Source organism: Gekko japonicus, unplaced genomic scaffold, assembly GCF_001447785.1.
Source record: "Gekko japonicus isolate JY-2015 unplaced genomic scaffold, Gekko_japonicus_V1.1 scaffold238, whole genome shotgun sequence".
Classification (NCBI taxonomy): Eukaryota; Metazoa; Chordata; class Lepidosauria; order Squamata; family Gekkonidae; genus Gekko; species Gekko japonicus.
In genome coordinates, this window is record NW_015161411.1 from 1,186,123 (window position 1) to 1,205,895 (window position 19,773).

The 19,773-nt window shown below is 49.2% G+C and overlaps 1 protein-coding gene across 1 annotated transcript in view; it reads right to left on the reverse strand.

The window, feature by feature from the left end:
• Positions 1 to 3,329: 3,329 nt before the first annotated feature.
• VWA5B2 (von Willebrand factor A domain containing 5B2) overlaps positions 3,330 to 19,773 on the reverse strand; it is a 68,121-nt gene continuing 51,677 nt past the window's right edge. The window contains exons 16-21 of the mRNA XM_015426867.1: positions 17,204 to 17,341; positions 14,129 to 14,248; positions 13,066 to 13,131; positions 11,721 to 11,790; positions 6,348 to 6,459; positions 3,330 to 4,009 (exon numbers count right to left, since the gene is read on the reverse strand). Coding sequence (XP_015282353.1) covers positions 3,356 to 4,009; positions 6,348 to 6,459; positions 11,721 to 11,790; positions 13,066 to 13,131; positions 14,129 to 14,248; positions 17,204 to 17,341 — 1,160 coding nt within the window. The 3' untranslated portion in view covers positions 3,330 to 3,355. The remainder of the gene's footprint in view (positions 4,010 to 6,347; positions 6,460 to 11,720; positions 11,791 to 13,065; positions 13,132 to 14,128; positions 14,249 to 17,203; positions 17,342 to 19,773) is intronic.

A 19,773-nucleotide genomic window follows, 5' to 3' on the forward strand; every position in this document is an offset into this window, starting at 1 on the left:
TGCTCGCTCACACCTTTAATGCCCGTAGCTCACAAAGTAGAATTTTTGCTCACAAGACTCCACAGCTTAGAGGGAGCATTGGACGGGAGGCCACTGAGGAATTCCAGGGTTGCTACGCAGAGGCAGGCCATGAGCAACCACCTGTGTTTGTCTCTTGCTTTAAAAACCTTACGGGCTTGCCATAAGTTGCCTGTAACCTGATTGGGGGGGGGGGAGTTACATAAAACTTAAACATAAGAATGTGACCAGCAAAGGGGGAGTGGGATATAAAAACCTACTCTTCTTCTCTGGCTGAATGCTCTGCTGTGTATAGGATCAGGCCCTTTATTCTTATTTTATTAATTGGTCTTTTGTAGTCCACCTTTCTCACTGAGAGGCAAGGGAGAGATGAGCTATAATTCCGGGGAGTCCCCAGGTCCCACCTGGAGGCTGGCATCCCTTCCTCCCACCATAATAATGTCATGCCCAGGGAAATGCTGATCGCCACTTTGGGGGTCAGGATTACAGTGTTCCCTCTAAGCTGAGCTAGTGTGAGCCAGGTCACAGTTTTTTAGCCTCCGGCTCGCACCTCCTTGTCCTAGCTCAGGAAGGGATGGGGCTCCAGAGCAAACTGATTGATGCAAAAGCCAAATCGCTCGCTCTCAGCTTTAATGCCAGCAGCTCACCAAGTCTTAGTTTTGATGTTTTATTATATTTTTATATGTTTTTACTTATGGCTAGACTAATGATCTGGCCTCTGTTAGCCGCCCACTGGGGAGGGCGGGATATAATTGTGAAAAATAAATAAATAAATAAATAAATAATAAGTAGAATTTTTGCTCACAAGACTGCACAGCTTAGAGGGAGCATTGCTTCAGGGCCTGCCATAGTTCTTTCTCTCCACTTCTCCAGCAGATATTTCCTGTCCTCAGGCTCTGTGCATACCCTTCCTATTGACTATAGAATCCTTTTCCCCAAAAAAACCTTCCTTCTGTCATCTTTGAAAACAGAAACCTTTATGCCAGTGAATGGATGCACCCATATTGGATTAACTTGGGTAATACAGGGGTCCCCAGGTGCCAACCACAGGCACCATGGCACAGATAAACACCTTTTCTGGAGACTGACAACTCTTTCTCAAAAGTGGGCAAGGCCAGGTGGCTTCTGATTGGCCACTGGAGATTTGATTGGCTGTGCAGCTTTTTAAAAAAATCAGCAGCTGCCACCACAGCACAAGGACCTTCACTGTCTGACTAAAGGTAAGTTGTGGCAGCCATTTTGTGGCTGCACCCACCACACCGTTTCAGAATTCCCAAAGTGCCTGCAGGCTCAAAAAGGTTGGGGATCCTTCCTGTAACATATTCTAATTATATGGACTTATGTCCACGGGAGCATTTCTGTGGATGGAAGGCTCCACCCTGGGAAGGCCACTTTCTTGCTTTGCGGCTTCTGCTGCATGCAGGGGTCATTTTGGGGCTACAGGGAGGTGAGAAATCTTTGTTCTGCAGAAATGCTCCAGTGGATTCAGCCACAGGTGTAGTGGTTAAGAGCAGCGGACTCTAATCTGGGAGAACCGGGTTTGATTCCCCCACTCGCAGCTGCTAGATGACCTCAGGCAAGCCATAGTTCTGTCAGAGCTGTTCTTGAAAAAGAGCAGTTTCTGTCAGAGCTCTCTCAGCCCCACCTACCTCACAGGGCATCTGTTGTGGGGAGGGGAAGGGAAAGGAGTTTGTAAGCCGCTCTGAGACTCCTTTGGGTAGTGAAGGGCGGGGTATAAATCCAGTCTCTTCTTCTACAGGTAATTTTTTGCTTTGGAGCCGGGAGATGGTTATTTTATGGTTTGCTTGTTTGCTACAAAGTCAACTGTGTGTGTCACTGGGGCCCCAGTCTAAGAAGTAGAAGAGGGTTTCCGCCGCCTTTCGTGGCACCGCCACCAAGTTTATTTAGAAGGTGGGGCCAAATGGGAATCTTGCTAAGCAGGGCGTCTGATTGTCTGTACAGATTAAAATAATGTGGCTTCGGCGGTAGCTGCCGCCACAATATTGGGTTTTCTTTAATCGTTCTTTCCCAGGGTATTTTTAACAGTGACGTGTCTGGTCCCCTGAACCTGGGATTCCTGTGTATGTGGTTGGCTCTGTCTCTTGTGGCAGCCGCTTAGTGGTTGCGCCCGTCACCCTGTCAGAATTCCACAGAGACGCCAATGTTGGATCCGGCCAAAGGCCCATCCAGTCCAACATTCTGTGTCACGCAGTGGCCAAAAATACCAGGTGCCATCAGGAGGTCCACCAGTGGGGCCAGGATACCAGAAGCCCTCCCACTGTTGACCCCCCCCCCCGGCACCAAGAATAGAGCACCACTTGCCCCAGAGCCCCTATCTATACCTTGTGGCTAATAGCCACTGATGGACCTCTGCTCCATATGCTTATCTAGTTCCCTTTTGAAGCCGTCCATGCTTGTAGCCGCCACCACTTCCTGTGGCAGTGAATTCCAAGTGTTAATCACTCTTTGGGTGAAGAAGTACTTCCTCTTATCGGTTCTAACCCGACCGCTCAGCAATTCCATGGAGTGCCCACAAGATCTTGTATTGTGAGAAAGGGAGAAAAGTACCTCTTTCTGTACCTGCTCTTTCCCATGCATAATCTTATAAAGCTCAATCATGTCACCCCTGAGTCGTCGTTTCTCCAAGCTAAAGAGCCCTAAGCGCTTTAACCTTTCCTCATAGGGAAAGTGTTCCAACCCTTTTATCATTCGAGTTGCCCTTTTCTGCACTTTTTCCAAAGCTATAATATCCCTTTTCAGGTGTGGTGACCAGAACTGCACACAGTATTCCAAATGAGGTCTCACCACGGATTTATATAGGGGCATTGTGATATTGGCTGATCTGTTTTCAATACCCTTCCTAATAATCCCCAGCATAGCATTGGCCTTCTTTATCGCAGCCACACACTGTCTCGACATTTTCAGTGAGTTATCTACTACGACTCCAAGATCTCTCTCTCGATCAGTCTCTGCCAGTTCAGACCCCATCAATGTGTATTTATATTTAGGATTTTTGGCTCCAATGTGCATCACCTTGCACTTGGCCACATTGAACCCCCTTTGCCATGTTGACGCCCACTTGCCCATTCTCGACAGATCCCTTTGGAGTGCCTCACAATCCTCCCTGGCTTTCACCACCCTGAAGTCTGGCTTGCTCTGCAGAGGCAGGCGGTGGTGAAAACACCTCTGAACATCTCTTGCCTTGGAAACCATAAGGCACTTCTAACCGCCCGAGCCATCCAGGGCCAGGCTAGGAAATAATGTGCTTGACTCTGCGAGATTCCGAACCCATCCTTTTTTATTGGCACCCGCTCGGCCAAAGCCGCCGCCCCTCCCTTCACACGTTGTTTGGGTCGTAACACAGCATGTTCAGCTTGATGTTCTCGTCCCAGTGGCGGAGGAGCAGGAACAGCTGCCGCGCGGCCCCTTTAAGGGCGGCGACACCCACGCCTTCCGGCAACTGTTGGCTCCGCAACCAGGCGTCGGCCTTGGCCGCCAGCAGCTCCCACTCCACGAAGAACCCGGCGCAGCGGTGCTCCAGCCACGCCAACGCCACCGCCGTGGCCCAGGTCATGCTCTCCAGGTCGCCCTCGTCCGCCTCCAGGCTGAGGCTCGCCACCGAGGCATCGGGCGAGTGGTCGCACCCGTCGGTCTCGGAGCCCCGCCCACTGTCCGCCTGCACCCACACGGCGGAGCTCAGCACCTCCGAGCAGGTGCTCTGGGAGTGCGGCGAGCCCGGCTCCACGCCCCCCTCTTTGCTCGTTCCCGGGACTTCTTCACCGCCGTCGCAGACCGGGGAAGGCGGGTTTGCTGTCGGCTTGGGGCTCCTCTTGGCGATCAGCGCCCAAGGGGACGTGCTGGAGGCCGGGCTGAGGCTGGCGCGGTGGGAGGCGTAGGGGGAGGCCCGGCGCAAGCGGTCCAGGGGTATCTGAACCACCTCCGAGAAGCTCTCGCTCAGCTGGAACATGCCCGGGGCCTGCTGCAGATGCACCTGCCGTGGGGGGCAAAGGTGGGTGTGAGTTGACTGGATTTCTGGGGACAGGAGTCCAGGGGGGGAGGCTGCCGAATCCTTGTGCATCGTCTTAGTGCGGCGTGCGCAGCTGCGCTCACAGACCAGGGGTGGCCAAACCGTGGCTCAGGAGCCACATGCGGCTCTTTCGCACACATCGTGCGGCTCCCGCTACGGTGGCTGGGGGAGCAAAGGGGAGGCATGACTTCCCAACTGGTCTTCCCTTCCCCAGCCAGTGCAGAGAAAGAAAGCAACTTGAACTTTAAACGCATTCTCAAAGCCCCCTCCCCTGCCAGCCGGCTTGGAGAAGGCATTTGTCCAGCCCCGTAGCTAGGGATTTTGGGGGGAGGGGGCCTTGGGGGGGCCCACCAGCTAATTGCGTCAAAGGCTCCAGGGCAAGGGGGGGTCTGCTTGGCGTGCCCTCACAGAGCCCCCACTAGACCCTTCCTCTGAGGCGAGCCAGAATCCCAATGTTAATAGACACCAAAAGGTCTAGGAAAGCTGCCCTGTTCAAAAAAAAAAGGAGAGAGGGGATCAAGTTTCCTCCCTCCCTCCTTCCCTGAGCCAAGGATCTTTTCTGAAGCCTGGCGCAGAAAATCCAGCAGGAGGAGCTAACTGCAGCAATCCGACCAATGTGCGTGTGACTCGGTCAACCACCGGTTGCTGCTGGGTCCTAAAGAGACTCATCTCATCTCAGATGAGCTCAAACGGGAAGATGCCGGGCTCAGATTGATCAGGGGGTGAGGGGGCCGGAGGGAGGGAGGGGAAGCTGAAGAGCGGGGGAGGGGCCCACAAAACAGCGGGGGGGCAGGCCCCACGTTAGCTACGGGCCTACATTTGTCCCTTTAAATTCCTTCTCCAAGCCAAGCTAGCCAGCATAGGGTCTCTCCCCTCCCTCCCCATCTAAAGTTATCAATTTAATGTTAATAAAAAGCAAATCTGCATCTTTTTCAATAAAAACGTCTGTGTAATGTTCGTTCGTGTCTTGTGGCTCTCAAACAGCTGACGTTTATTCTGTGTGGCTCTTACATTAAGCAAGTTTGGCCACCCCTGCCATAGACTCTCAAGTGGCCGACTGACCCCCTTCAGAAGGGGAGCCACGAGTACAGGTGCTGTGGCCAGGTTTGTACATTACCATTGCAGAGCTAGATCAAGACGGGGAGCCGTGTGACTCTGTCCGGCAGTAGGAAAGAGCAAGAGTCCAGTAGCACCTTAAAAGACTAACAAAATTTGTGGCAGGGGAGGAGCTTTCGTGAGTCACGGCCAATGCTCCTTCCAAGCTGTGGAGTCTTGGGAGCAAAAAATTCTACTTTGTGAGCTCCTGGCATTAAAGTTGTGAGCAGGTGATTTGGCGACTGCATCAATTAGTTTGCCCTGGAGCCCTCCTTCCTGAGCCAAGACAAAAACGTGTGAGCCGGAGACTAAGAAACTGAGCTGGCTCACACCAACTCAGCTTACAGGGAACACTGGTCACTGCTCACTTCTTCAGATACAACTAGAATGCGAGTCCATCTGTCTTTGTATCTTGGGAGAGTGGGGTGATTTCAGATGCTGAATGACAATATTAGGCATGATTGGATTAGGTGTGATATAAAAAGGTTTCCCTTGCTTGAAAGCTAGTCGAATCCGACTCTGGGGGGCGGTGCTCATCTCCGTTTCCAAGCCGAAGAGCCAGCACTGTCCGAAGAGCCAGCACTGGTCATGTGGCTGGCATGATTAAACACCGAGGCGCATGGAATGTTGTTACCTTCCCACCGAAGTGGTACCTACTTATCGACTTGCAATTTCTTGCTTTCGAACTGCTAGGTTGTCAGGAGCTGGGGCCAGAGATGGGAGCTCACTCCGTCATGCGCACTCGGGTCTCAAACTGCCGAACTACAGATCTTCCAGTCTGCATCTCAGTGTCTTAACCTCTAAGCCACCGCGGCACTCAAGGTGTTATATGCAAAACTGCAACTGATAAGGAATCTCAAGACAATGTGTCCTCCTGGACTTAATTGAGACCTAGGTTTCCTGTCTCATTACCAATGTGGATTTCTCCACACCCACTATCCCTCTGCATATCACACCTCATCCAGTCACTCCTGCTATTGTCATTCACCTGCCATTGTCACCTGAAATTATTCCACTCTCCAAGATATAAGGACAGATGGGCTCCCATTCTAGCTGCATCTGAAGAAGTGAGTGGTGACTCACGAAAGCTCACACCCTGCCTCAAATTTTGTTAGTCACAGAGATCAAGTGGGTTGTGATGCAATGAATGTGCTCCAGTGGAGCTAACAATGGTGCTGTGGTTATCGTGGCCTTTGGGGGTCCTTACCAGCGGAAGGTAGTCGTGAATGGCACTGTCACATGAGGATGGTTCGCTTGGGGGGGTCAGGCACTGTGGTCGGAGCGCCAAGCCTTGTCCCCGTCGCTGGCCGAGGCTGAATCTGCGGAAATGAAAGCGGCTCTGTTAAATGTCAGTGCGGGAACTGCCTTGCTGGATCGGATGGGTGAGGTTCAAAACAGAGGCCGGCCGGACACCCAACCGAGGTATGAAAGCGATGCAGCCAATCCATCTTCTTCTGGCAAAGACGGCCAAAGGCACAAAGGCAGAACTGCAAATCATCTTCCTTTACTCTGGGTGATGGGCAGCCCTTGACCCATATGCGTGCAGAAGAGAAGAAGAAGAGATTGGGCTTATACCCCGCCCTTCACTACCCAAGGGAGTCAGAGCGGCTTACAGACTCCTTTCCCTTCCCCCTCCCCACAACAGACACTCTGTAAGGTAGGCGGGTCTGAGAGAGTTCTGACAGAAACGGCTCTTTTTCAAGGACAGCTCTTGTCAGAACTATGGCTTGCCCAAGGTCATCCAGCAGGTGCAAGTGGAGGAGTGGGGAATCAAACCCGGTTCTCCCAGATTAGAGTCCGCGCACTTAACCATGACACCAAACTAGCTCTATTCGTCCAGCCTCTTCTTGAAAGCTGGTAGGGAAGGGGACCTCCCCTGGCCACTGGTGTGTGGTGGGAAGGGGGTAGAGTAGAAGAAGAAGGCAGAGTCGAAGGAGAAGAAGAGTTGATTGGATTTATACCCCACCCTTCACTACCCAAAGGTGTCTCAGAGCAGCTTACAAACTCCTTTTCCCTTCCCCTCCCCACAACAGACACCCTGTAAGGTTGGTGGGGCTGAGAGAGCTCTGACAGAAACGGCTCTTTTTCAAGAACAGCTCTTATCAGAACTACGCAAACCAAGGAGAGAGATCACGGGAAGGAAGTGAAACAGGAAACAAACAACCGTGATATATTATGCCACAAAAGTCTCCAAAGACCAGAAATTTCTTTTTCCAGTATTCAGTTTACTGGATGCAATTCAAACGTCATCAACACCAACGGTTCACTGATGGATTTTGAAGAATGTCACTATGAAATACTACCAGTGAGTTTGTTAAATGGATTAATCTTGTATTTCAGCGCTATTCACTTTTGACAAAGTTGTACACGAAACGAGATGATATGCATGATGCGTTGGTGTGGATGGCGTCTGAATCGCATCCGGTATGAATATTGGAAAAATAAATTTCTGGTCTTTGGAGACTTTTGTGGCATAATATATCATAATATATCACGGTTGTTTGTTTCCTGTTCCACTTATCAGAACTACGGCTTGCCCAAGGTCATCCAGCAGCTGCACGTGGAGGAGTGGGGGAATCAAACCCGGTTCTCCCAGATTAGAGCCCGTGCACTTAACCACTACACCAAACTGGCTCCAGACCATTTGGCTTGGCCCATGGGACTGGTTGTCCACCGAACCGAGTCAGGTGAGCCCTTGTGGTACTTGCTGCATCTCGGGGGAGCGGCAGTGTGGGAGGAGGTAGTATGGAGCACCTCCCCTGTAAGGAAAGGCTGAAAAAGAGACGACTAAGGGGGGGGGACATGATCGATGTTCCCTCTAAGCTGTAGAGTCTTGTGAGCAAAAATTCTATTTTGTGAGCTACCGGCATTTAAAGCTGTGAGTGAGCGATTTGGCTTTGTTGTTGTTGTTCAGTCGCACAGTCGAGTCCGACTCTTCGCGACCCCATGGACCAGATCCCGCCAGGCCCTCCGGTCTTCCGCCGTCCTCTGAAGTTGGCTCAATTTCATCTTCATTGCCTCAATAACACAGTCTAATCAGTCTCATCCTTTGCCGTCCCGTCTTCTTTGACCTTCGATCTTTCCCAGCATCAGGGTCTTCTCCAGGGAGTGCTCCCTTCTCATTGGGTGGCCAAAGTATTTGAGCTTCAGTTTCATTATCTGGCCTTCCAGGGAACAGTCAGGGTTGATTTCTTTTAGGATTGACTGATTTGATCTTCTTGCAGTCCAAGGGACTCTCAAGAGTCTTCCCCAGCACCATAGTTCAAAAGAATCTATTCTTCGGCGCTTGGCCTTCCTTATAGCCCAACTCTCGCAGCCATACATGACTACTTGGAATACCATTGCTTTGGCCATGTGGACTTTTGTTGGCAGGGTGATTTGGCTATTGCATAAGTTAGTTTGCTCTGGAGCCACCCTTCCTGAGCTAAGACAAAAAATGTGTGAGCCGGAGGCTAAAAAACAGTGAACTGGCTCACACTAACTCAGCTTAGAGGGAATACTGGACATGATAGAGGTTTATACAATTATGCATGGAGTGGAAAGAGCTGACCAAGAGGAGTTTTCCTCCCTCTCTCCCATATACCAGAACTCGAGGGCACCCAAGGAAGCTGATGGGCAGTAGGTGCAGGATAGACAGAAAGAAATACTACTTTACACAGAGAGTGATTAAAAGGTGGAATTCGCCGCCAGGGGATGTTGTGATGGCCGCAGGAATAAACAGCCTTAAAAGGAGATTAGATAGATTCATGGAGGATAAAGTCTATCAGTGGCTACTGGCCAATGGTGACTGAGGGGGACCTCCACATTCAGAGGCACTTTCCACCACCATCACTGTGCAACACATTACGGTTACTTAGAAGCCCCAATTGCAGATGCTGTTTACTACGGCTAGATCAGCCTCCCAGTTTCTGTTCATCAAACCACCTCTCTCTCATTCTTCTGATCACTTCACAGAAGAAAATACACCAGTTTGGTGTAGTGGTTAAGAGCGCGGACTAATCTTGGAGAACCGGGTTTGATTCCCCACTCCTCCACTTGCAGCTGCTGGTGTGACCTTGGGCCAGTCACAAGTTCTCTCAGAGCTGTTCTCTCAAGAGCAGTTCTCTCAGAGCTCTCTCAGCCCCAACTACCTCACAGGGTGTCTGTTGTGGGGAGGGGAAGGGAAAAGAGTTTGTAAGCCGCTCTGAGACTCCTTTGGGTAGTGAATGGCAGGGTATAAATCCAATCCTCCTCCTCCTTTTCTCTGTTACCCATATATCATATGAACATATGAAGCAGCCTTATACTGAATCAGACCCTCGGTCCATCAAGATCAGTATTGTCTACTCAGACTGGCAGCAGCTCTCCAGGGTCTCAGGCAGAGGTCTTTCACATCACCTACCATCGGAACGCTTTTAAAGGGACCTTGCAGATTGAATCCAAAACATCTCTCTTTTGTTCGTGTAATACAAGTTGGGTTGTGTATCTATTAAAATGTGTGTGTGAAAAAATTTATATTGGGTCTACTTCTAGACCTATTAGAACAAGAAGTACAGAACATAAATCCAAACTGAAGGCTCATAATTTGGACACCCCATTAGCAATCCACTTTAAACAGTTTAATCATTGTCATGATAGCTTTCAATATGTTGTATTAGAAATTGTACAGAGAATTCCTGGGGAAAGGACTGATTTAAGAAGACGCCTCTTACAGAGAGAGATGTTTTGGATTCATCGGTTGAACAGTGTATTTCCAAATGGACTGAATGCAGAAATTGACCTTTTATGTTTTTTGTAAACTATATGATGTTTTTGTAAACTATATGATGTTTTCTTTAAGTGCACTGCCTCCTACTACCCACCACCTGTTAGCAATCTGCAAGGTCCCTTTAATTGCACTCTGGTAGCAATCACCAGAGAGAGACGCCCGGGATCCATTAGAAACATAGCAGCATATTTTGAGCCTGAATGTTAACTGAGATCAGCGTCCTATCTGAATTTAATGTAAGTGACTACTAGGTTGATTAGTTGTAATTTAAAATATCTTGTATGTGTTCATATCAAAGGTAATATTACTATGTTACAGATTCTTAAGACTTGTCGTCTAACATTTATGAAACTGAGAGCTTTGGCACCACTATAATATCTCCTGAAGAAGATCCATTTTTTTGGAAACGTCGTTATGTAATCCGGAGACGACGTTGATTATGTACCTTGGTTCAAGGATTTTCTATTGATTTGTGTATCATGTTGTAGTGCTTAAGATTGCAATACATAAACAGCATTCTTTATATTCAGGGGTCTTGTTGTAGAAAAAGAGCTGCCGGAGCTCATTAGCATAACTCATTAGCATAGCTTATTTGCATATGCCACGCCCCCTGACATCACCGGAAGTGACAGAAGGCCACACCCCCTGACATCACCGGAAGTGTGTCAGAAGGCCCGGCTACTTACCCTCCTGCTTCATCCTCATTCCCAAACAGAATGAGGATCGAAGCAGAGGGCGGGGTAAAGAAGGGGGCGGGGCTTCTCCACGTGACCGCCCCGCCCCCTAGAGGTTCTCTTCCGGAGCTCCGTACCTGAGAGCTCCCCCCCCGACTAGAGCCCTGTTTATAAGTCTTATGACTGTTTGATTGTGGGTCAGACTATCACGACTGTTGGCTTTATACTTGTTTAACTGGTGACTGTGTGAGTCAGGAGGCTGGACTAGATGGACCCTCACTGGTCTGATCCAGCAGGTCGCATATGTTCCTGCGGAAAACCCTGTTGCCAGCATTCTCTGAAGTCTCCCCATCAGAGATCCAAGAACAACCTTCCCATGTATCATTCATAAGATTCCCAGTCAGCTCTGAAAGATTTCAAAGGAGGAGCTGTTCCTCCAGGCCTGTGGTTCAGGGCAGCGATGGTTCCTCCATCTTCGACTGGCCTCCCTTTCTCTTTCCCCTCCCCTATCCTTCATATCAGGCAGACTTTAGGATATCTATCTCCCTCCTGGGGAAAGGAGCACTGAGTTGTGCCCTTTCATATGCCATCTATTCGTTGTTGTTGGTTGTTGGTTGTTTTATTGTATTATGCAATTGTTTTAAAAATTTTACCTTTATGGAACTCGTGGGCACTCCATGAAACTGCAGAGCGGTCGGGTTAGAGTGGATTAAAGGAAGTCCTTCTTCACCCAAAGAGTGATTAACACATGGAATTCACTGCCACAGGAAGTGGTGGCGGCTACAAGCATGGACGGCTTCAAGAGGGAATTAGATAAGCATATGGAGCAGAGGTCCATCAGTGGCTTTTAGCCACAAGGTATAGCTAGGGGCTCTGGGGCAAGGGATGCTCTGTCTTCTTGGTGCTTGGGAGGGTCAACAGTGGGAGGGCTCCTAGTGTCCTGGCCCCACTGCTGGACCTCCTGATGGCACCTGGTATTTTTGGCCACTGTGTGACACAGAGTGTTGGACTGGATGGGCCTTTGGCCTGATCCAACATTGGCGTCTCTTATGTTCTTATGTTCTTATGGAATGTTTTATGAATGCTGTTACCCGTGCTGAGCCCAGTTGTACAGGGGAGGGAGGGCAATAGATGGAATAAGTAAATATAATACATTTACCTGGAGCTTACAAAGTTCTCCACTGACTTCTGGGAGCCCACAGAGACAGGGGAAGGGCTGGGATCAATACCTATGACGGCACGAAAGAGACGTGTTAGGAACCGGGAAATGACAGACAGACTTTGTGAAGAGTGCTACCTTTCCTCAGGGCTTTTTTACAATTGGGGCTTCATTCACAAGGCCACGGTTTGATTCAGAGGAATTCTCCCAAGCAGGGTTGCTAGTGCCGGGTTGGGAAATTCCTGGAGATTTGGGGGTGGAGCTTGGGGAAGGGAGGGGACTTAAGTGTGGTATAATGCTATAAACACATTTTGTCCAGAGGAACTGATCTCTGTTGCCTGGAAATCGGTTATCATTCCAAGAGATCTCCAGGCCCCACCTGGAGATTGGCAGCCCAACCCCCAAGGGAAGTTTTAGCACTTTGCATAGCACCGCTCCCTTCCAAAGTCGGGTAAAAGAAGAAAAAAGTATAATGTCAGCTCGCGGCCATAGCGACTGGTAAGGAGGGGGAAACTGCTTGGAATGTTTTCATTTCATTTCTCTTGCTGTCTTGGTGATATTGAGATATATGCCAGAGTGATAGAGGTAGCAAGCAGTTACTATAGATCAGTTTGATCTGTTTGTCAGACCTAGCTGTCAAGCTAGCAATCATGTAATTACAGCCAGGTGTGTTCTAGCAGGTGTTGCTCTTTCAGGGCTTGTTAGAGATTGGCTGGGGTTTAGCATAATAGCTATCAGTTTAGTAAGCTGGAGGGGACTTAGTTCTCATAGACTAAGGCACGACATGCTGTACCATAGTCTGTAAATATCTCTGTATATATTCACCTTTATAACTATATAAACTCTCTGTGCACCTTCATAACTGGTCAGTCTCCTGCTTCTTATTTACAACACCCAATAGGTGATGCTCCCTTATCTTTATGTTTTATGTGCCTGACCTTGGTTCCTAGCTGTAACACCATCTCTGGGAAAGCAGGACCGTTACATTCTGGCCGGGCCCTTTGTTTTGCCTTGATTGGCTCCATGCCGCCCAGTGACCCCTTTGAACCGTGTATATCTGTTCACCCCACGCGTTTTGCTTTAGTCTTAACACAAAACCTGAAGCAGAGATGCTCTGCCAATACTGTATCCATAAACCTTCCTTCTGAAGAAGTGAGTTGTTGGTTCTGATTGTTGCAGGAGTCTGACATATACACAATTTACAATTTAAACAAAAGCATTCAGTTCCCACGGTTTACACCAAGTCTGAAATTCAACTATTCTCGATACACAAGTTTTATTTAAGCCAGAGGGAATATCCCGCACTGAACATGTCTGTCCAGATCCTCTGTGAACATGGCCTTACCCTCAGAGCAATTTTGCTTTTCATGGGAAGCAGAGTTGATGTTAAGAGGAGAAGATGGAATCTCTTCTGGGGAAGAAGGTGGGAAAAACACAGCAGTTAAAGAAGATGACCATTTTGGGGGGAGTTCAACCGTTTTGTCGGCAGGCTACCTAACAACTGTAAAATGTGCAAAGCTACAGCAGGCTCACAGTACACAAAGTGGGAATAAAACTGAAATTAGGAGGTACTCTGTAGCAGTATTCTAGATGGTGAAGAAGGAATCAGGGGCAAGTAAATCCTTTGGCCATGGCCACAGGAGTCGGGTCTGCCCTACCACCCTTCCTCACACCGCAAACCCAAAGCAAAAAGAGGTGATACAGAAGACACATTAAATTTCTACAGACATGCAGGAGTGGCAGTGGAAATTAACCACAGCAACAGCTAGGGAAGAGAATGGGCCAAGTAGATTGTCCCCCAGTGAAAGAAAAACAGTTTGGGAGTTAGGCAATTTGGATAAGAAAAGTTCAGGGCCTCCATGCCCTGTTGTTGTCCCTCCAGAGGAACTGGTTGGCCACTGTGTGAGACAGGATGCTGGACTAGATGGGCCACTGGCCTGATTCAGCAGGGCTCTTCTGATGCCCTTATGAAGACCTCGGTCTCTGTGCCCTGTTGTTGGCCCTCCAGAGGAACTGGTTGGCCACTGTGTGAGACAGGATGCTCTCAGCCTCCACCGCCCCAGCCGATCCTCTCTTGCAGCTCGGAGCCCAGTGGTATAGCTGAATATACCCGAATAAAAGCCAAAAAAAAAATATCCGCTTTTATTCAGGCTCAGCTATTTTGGTGGCCGATCAGATTCTTTGGTCTGCATTCGGCTTAAATAGCATGGGTATTTTTTTTCATTTCGGTTTATGCCGAAGGCACTCCCCTACCCAGGAGTCTTTCACCCAAAGCCCTGGAACTTTTCACTGCTCAGCGGCATGGAACAGTATGTTGGAACAAAAGTCCACTGACTTGGTGATGTCTTTGCACGCTTGAAGGGTGGTGCAAAGCTCATAAGATAAATAAAGCGAGACTGTAGTTGTACCTGTAGAAACAGGAGCATCATCCAGCTCCTCTGAGTCCTGCCTACGTCCCAGACCTGCTGAGTAGCTACGCTGGCGCCGGCTGCCAGACCGAGATGCTTGCTGGTGATTGTACGAGCCCCCTAAGAAAAAGCAACAAGACAGTCAGAAATCTGCTTCTTTTTCATTGTGGTCAGGGCTCTAGTCGGGGGGGAGCTCTCAGGTACGGAGCTCCGGAAGAGAACCTCTAGGGGGCGGGGCGGTCACGTGGTGAAGCCCCGCCCCCTTCTTTACCCCGCCCTCTGCTTCGATCCTCATTCCGTTTGGGAATGAGGATGAAGCAGGAGGGTAAGTAGCCGGGCCTTCTGACACACTTCCGGTGATGTCAGGGGGTGTGGCCTTCTGTCACTTCCGGTGATGTCAGGGGGTGTGGCATATGCAAATAAGTTATGCTAATGAGTTATGCTAATGAGCTCCGGCAGCTCTTTTTCTACAACAAGACCCCTGATTGTGGTGCAACATGAGGGCCAAACTAGCTGTTGCAGCGGCCACAGGTGTGACCTTGTGGCCGCCAATGCCATTTTAGAGAAGATTAGAGAAGATTTTTCCAGTTTTGGGCACCACATTTTAGGATGGATGTTGACAAGCTCGAGTGTGTCCAGAAGAGGGCAACCAGGATGGTGAGAGGGTTGGGATCCAAGTCTTATGAGGAAAGGCTGAAAGTGTTGGGTCTGTTTAGCCTGGGAAAGAGAAGGCTTAGAGGGGACATGATTGCCGTCTTCAAGTATTTGAAGGGCTGTCATGTAGAAGATGGAGCAGATCTATTCTCTCTTGCTCCAGACTGCAAGATTAGATCTAATGGGTGGAAATGACAAGGGAGTCGTTATCGGCTAAATATCAGGAGAAACTTCCTAACTGTCAGAGTGGTTCACCAGTGGAACAGACTGCCTCAGGAGGTGGTGGATGCTCCTTCGCTGGACGTTTTTAAGCAGAGGTTGGATGCCCATCTTTCGGGTATGTTGTAGTGCTTACTTTCAGCTATGCTCTTGCAGAGTGCAGGGGGTTGGACTAGATGACCTGCAAGGTCCCTTCCAACTCTGACATTCTATGATTCTATGATTTTGGCTGTTTAGTAGCAGAAAAGAGCAAGAGTCCAGTAGCACCTTAAAGGCTAACAGGATTTGTGACACGGTATGAGCTTTTGTGAGACACCACTCTCTTCTTCAGATCTGAAGTGATTCACGAAAGCTCCTCCCCTGCCACAAATTTTGTTAGTCTTTAAGGTGCTCCTGGACTCTTGCTCTTTTCTACTGCTACAGACAGACTGACATGGCTACCCATCTTGATCTGTCTTTGGCCATTTAAAATATGTTGCGAGGGCTCGATCCTGATTGGGTCCATGGGATAGGGGGACCAGCCAGTCTTTTATCCCCCACCCTGCCTCTTCAAGTACTGAAACCTAATCTTACCTAAAATGGCGTTGGCAGCTACAGGTTGGATCTGTGGCCGCTGTTAACATCCAGTTCGGCTCTGATTTCACAGAATCTTGCTTTCTGTGTGTTACTGCACAGTAATTTTATTGTATTACTAATACAGATTTTATTGTATTACTAATACAGATAGAGGAGCTGCGGTGGCTCAAGTGGTTAAGACGCTGAACTGCAGGCTGTGGAAGGTCGGTAGTTCAGCAGTTCGAGACCAGAGTGTGCCGCATGACGGAGTGAGCTCCCGTCTCTAGTTCCAGCTCCTGCCAACCTAGCAGTTCGAAAGTAAGAAATTGCAAGTAGATAAATAGGTACCACTACAGTGGGAAGGTAACAGAGTTTCGTGCGCCTTGGTGTTTAGTCATGCCAACCACATGACCACGGAAATGTCTTCAGACAGCGCTGGCTCTTCGGCTTTGAAACAGAGATGAGCACCGCAACCCTAGAGTCAGATTCGACTGGCTTTCGAGCAAGGGAACCTTTACCTTTTCAATACAAACAGATCGCATTCTGCATGTTTAAATCTCTTCCTGGCTGCTATCAGAAATCCTTCATTCCACAATCGGAGTCAGGTTCAAACTGATGGGGACATTCCAACTTAGGTGTGCAATTAAAATGCATCAAAAATATATTTGGTCCTAGCTATCTAGGACATCCTAGGAATGCATCAAAATGCTCAGGAAGTTACATCTACCTCTGGGTGTCTGTGTAGTAGCCTGGATAAACTGGGATGGTTCTCTGTAGCTGCTATTAAGAAAGAAAAACCTGGCAGAGACCACGAGTTTTGTTGTGGACTTATCTGATTTGGAAACTATTTGGGAACCTGTGTAGACTGTAACTCATGGAACAGATGAGGCATCTAGCATTCTCTTTTCTCAGGATAAACGAGTCCAACAAATGCTTGCTCCAGAATTCTCACCATTCTTGGAAGGAAAAACAAAATGTTATGACTGCAATCTGTCGGTCTCTCAAAATTGTGGGAGTCATCAAAAGCAGTTTCTAGGGCTCCTGATAGACTCAGAGCCAAGGAATTCCAGTACTGCCCGAAGACAAGCTGTGCGCGTCTATTTTATTTCAGTCCAGAAAAGAGATGATTAAGGGGGGGAACATGATACAGGTTTATAAAAATATACATGGGGTGGAGGGAGTTGACAAAGAGAAGTTTTTCTCCCTTTCCCCAAAATACCAGAACTCAAGGGCATCCAATGAAACTGATGGGCAGTAGGTTAAGGATGGACAAGACTAATTGACACAGAGAGTGATTAAAATGTGGAATTCACTGCCAGAGGATGTAGTGATGGCCATAGGAATAAACAGCTTAAAAAGGGGATTAGATAGAACACGTCTATCATAATATATAAGTCATGGAGGATAAATCGATCAATGGCTCTTAGCCATGGTTTCTGAGGGGAACCTCCACATTCAGAGGCACTAAGCCTCTGAATCCCAGAGCCAGGAGGCAACATCAGGGGAAATCCTCGGCGTCTATGCCCTGTTGTTGGCCCTCCAGAGGAACTGGTTTTCCACGGTGTGAGACAGGACGCTGGACAAGATGGACCATTAGTCTGATCCAGCAGGGCTTTTCTTGTGTTCTTATGTTCCAAGGATCTTTACCTATGCAGCGAACCTCAAGGGCTGAGGGAAAGGCTTCCTGAGTGGAAGAATCCACAGGCATCATGGAGGTATAAACGGAGGGTGTGTTACAAGCCTTGCTGGACTGGATGGCCTTAAGGCGGAACCTCCGTGAGAAACCTGGAAGGGAAAGACAGTCACACCGATGTTGATGTATTCATTAGAACATTCATACCCAGTCTTTCTTCATGGTTCAAATGAGCTCACCACATCAGTTTTAAAAGTTTCCAGTTAAACCAGAATAAAATAACAAGCGCCAACTCTTTTCTCCTCCTCCTCCCTTGAAAGATGTCAGGGGTCATTTCGTAGACAAAGAGGTGCAGGAGCTCATTAGCATAACAAATTAGCATAACTTATTTGCATAGGCCACACACCCCCTGACATCACCGGACGTGTGTCAGAAGGCAACACCCCCCGCTCAGGTTCCACTGGACTGTTTTGGATTGCTAGCTATTGGGGGGGGGGGTGGAACGTGCAGATCTGTCCTCGCAGAGGAGGGAGAGCTTGTCCCTGAATAAAACTTGGTCTTAAAGGTGCCACTGGACTGTTTTGGGCCGGGGGCCTGGGGGGATGGAGCTCTGCAGCTTACCTGGCTGCTTCTTGCTCTGACTGAGGGCTGCTGGGAGCAGGGGGTGGGGCTTGTTGCATGTGCCCGCCCCCTGGGGTCTTTACTGCCGGAGCTCCGCTCCTGTGTGCTCCTGCAGGAAATGACCCCTGCCTGCCATTCAAAGACCCCCTGAGCACACTTCGCAATCATGAGATAAGGAAACAAGTCCTTGTGGTTGTTCAGTCGCACAGTCGAGTCCGACTCTTCGCGACCCCATGGACCAGATCACGCCAGGCCTATTGTGGATTAAAAACCGGTTAAACAACAGGAAGCAGAGTGCAGGAATAACTGGACAGTCCTCATAATGGAAGGCAGTGGGAACTGGTATTGGGACTATTGCTATTTAATTTGTTTGTAAATGCTAGTTGTTGTGGATTTTCCGGGCTGCATGGCTGTGGTCCTGGCATTGTGGGACCTGACGTTTTGCCAACAGCTGTGACTGTAAATGATCTGGAACGGGGGTGTGTGTGTGTCAGACACACAAGATAGCCCAGGCCAGCCCGATCTCGTCAGATCTCGGAAGCGAAGCAGGGTCGACTCTGGCAAGTACTTGGATGGGAGACCTCCTTGGCATACCAGAGGTGGGAGGCGGGGGCAGGCTTTATTCAGCCACCACTCTAAATGTCCTCCAGGCCCCCAGTAGGGGTCAGTCACCAGAGGTCGCCATGACTTCCAGGTGCACACGCACACGTGTGAAAAAATACCCCCCGAAATATTCTTTTATTCTGCCCACCCCATTCCTCCAAGGAGCTGAGGTTGGTGCACAAGGGTCTCCCTTCATTATATCCTCACGATAGCCATGTGAGGTAGATTAGGCTGAGAACAAACGATAGGAATCAAAACGTAATGGTAGGTATCAAGTCGAAAGGGGAGGGGTGTTAGTGCGCTGCAGTGGTTAGCGCGTCGGACTAGTATGTGGGAGGACCAGGTTCAAATCCCCGCACTGCCGTGGAAGCTTGATGGGTGACTGTGGGCCAGTCACACACTCCCAGCCAACGCTCCCTCTCACTTGTGGAGCCTTGTGAGCAAAAATTCTACTTTGTGAGCCATTGGCCCTCAAGTTGTGAGCGAGCGATTTGGCTGCTGTGTAAACTGGTTTGCTCTGGAGCCGTCCTTCCTAAGCAATATGAAAAAATACAAAAAAAGATAGGCAAAGTTGTGAGCTTCCTATATAACTGCGCCACACAGGCATGGAAACTTGGTATGTTGCACCAAATCCAGCATCATTAGTCTACCACCTCTGGCTGTGATTTTTAATTAAAAACAACAGGTTTGTAGCTCCTCTGGCTTCAGAGATAAGCTTGAACATCTCAGAGCAGAACAGAGAAGAATTGTCCGGTGGAGAACTCAACGCTGTCTCTCTAACGGGAACCAAAACTAAACGCCGTCTCTCTAACGGGAACCAAACTAAAATTACGTTTTTAACAAAAACACATATCTACCAATTTGATTTGCTTGCAGGATTTGGCTCTTCTTGGCCCCTGCCACACGCAGGGGAAAAGGAGTGGCTTTTAAAAGCCGCGCCAATGTTGACACGGCGTGGCGGGATCTCACGGATCCCCCGGCCGCGCCGCCTTTTCTCCCCGGCGCGATCAAACGCCGGGGAGAAAACACGCCCTACTCGGGGGCCGGCCGAACTGCGCATGTCCGGGCATGCGCAGTTCGGATCCGGGCCGGGGTTGAGCCGGCGCAGGGAAGCGGCGGCGATCAAACGCCCCGTTGCTGCGCCGCTTCCCTTTAAACCACCTAGATAGGTGGTTTAGTTTGCGCCGGCTTATCCCGGGAAAGGGACATTTCGGCCACGGAAGAAAGACGCTTCCCAGATGTGGTGGTGTGATCGCGCCGGTTTGATCCGGCCCCGAACTGTCCCGCTCCCGGACCAAATAGCCGCGTGTGAACGGGACCCTTGTTACACAATTTGGATCTTTTTTTTTTCTTTCAGTAC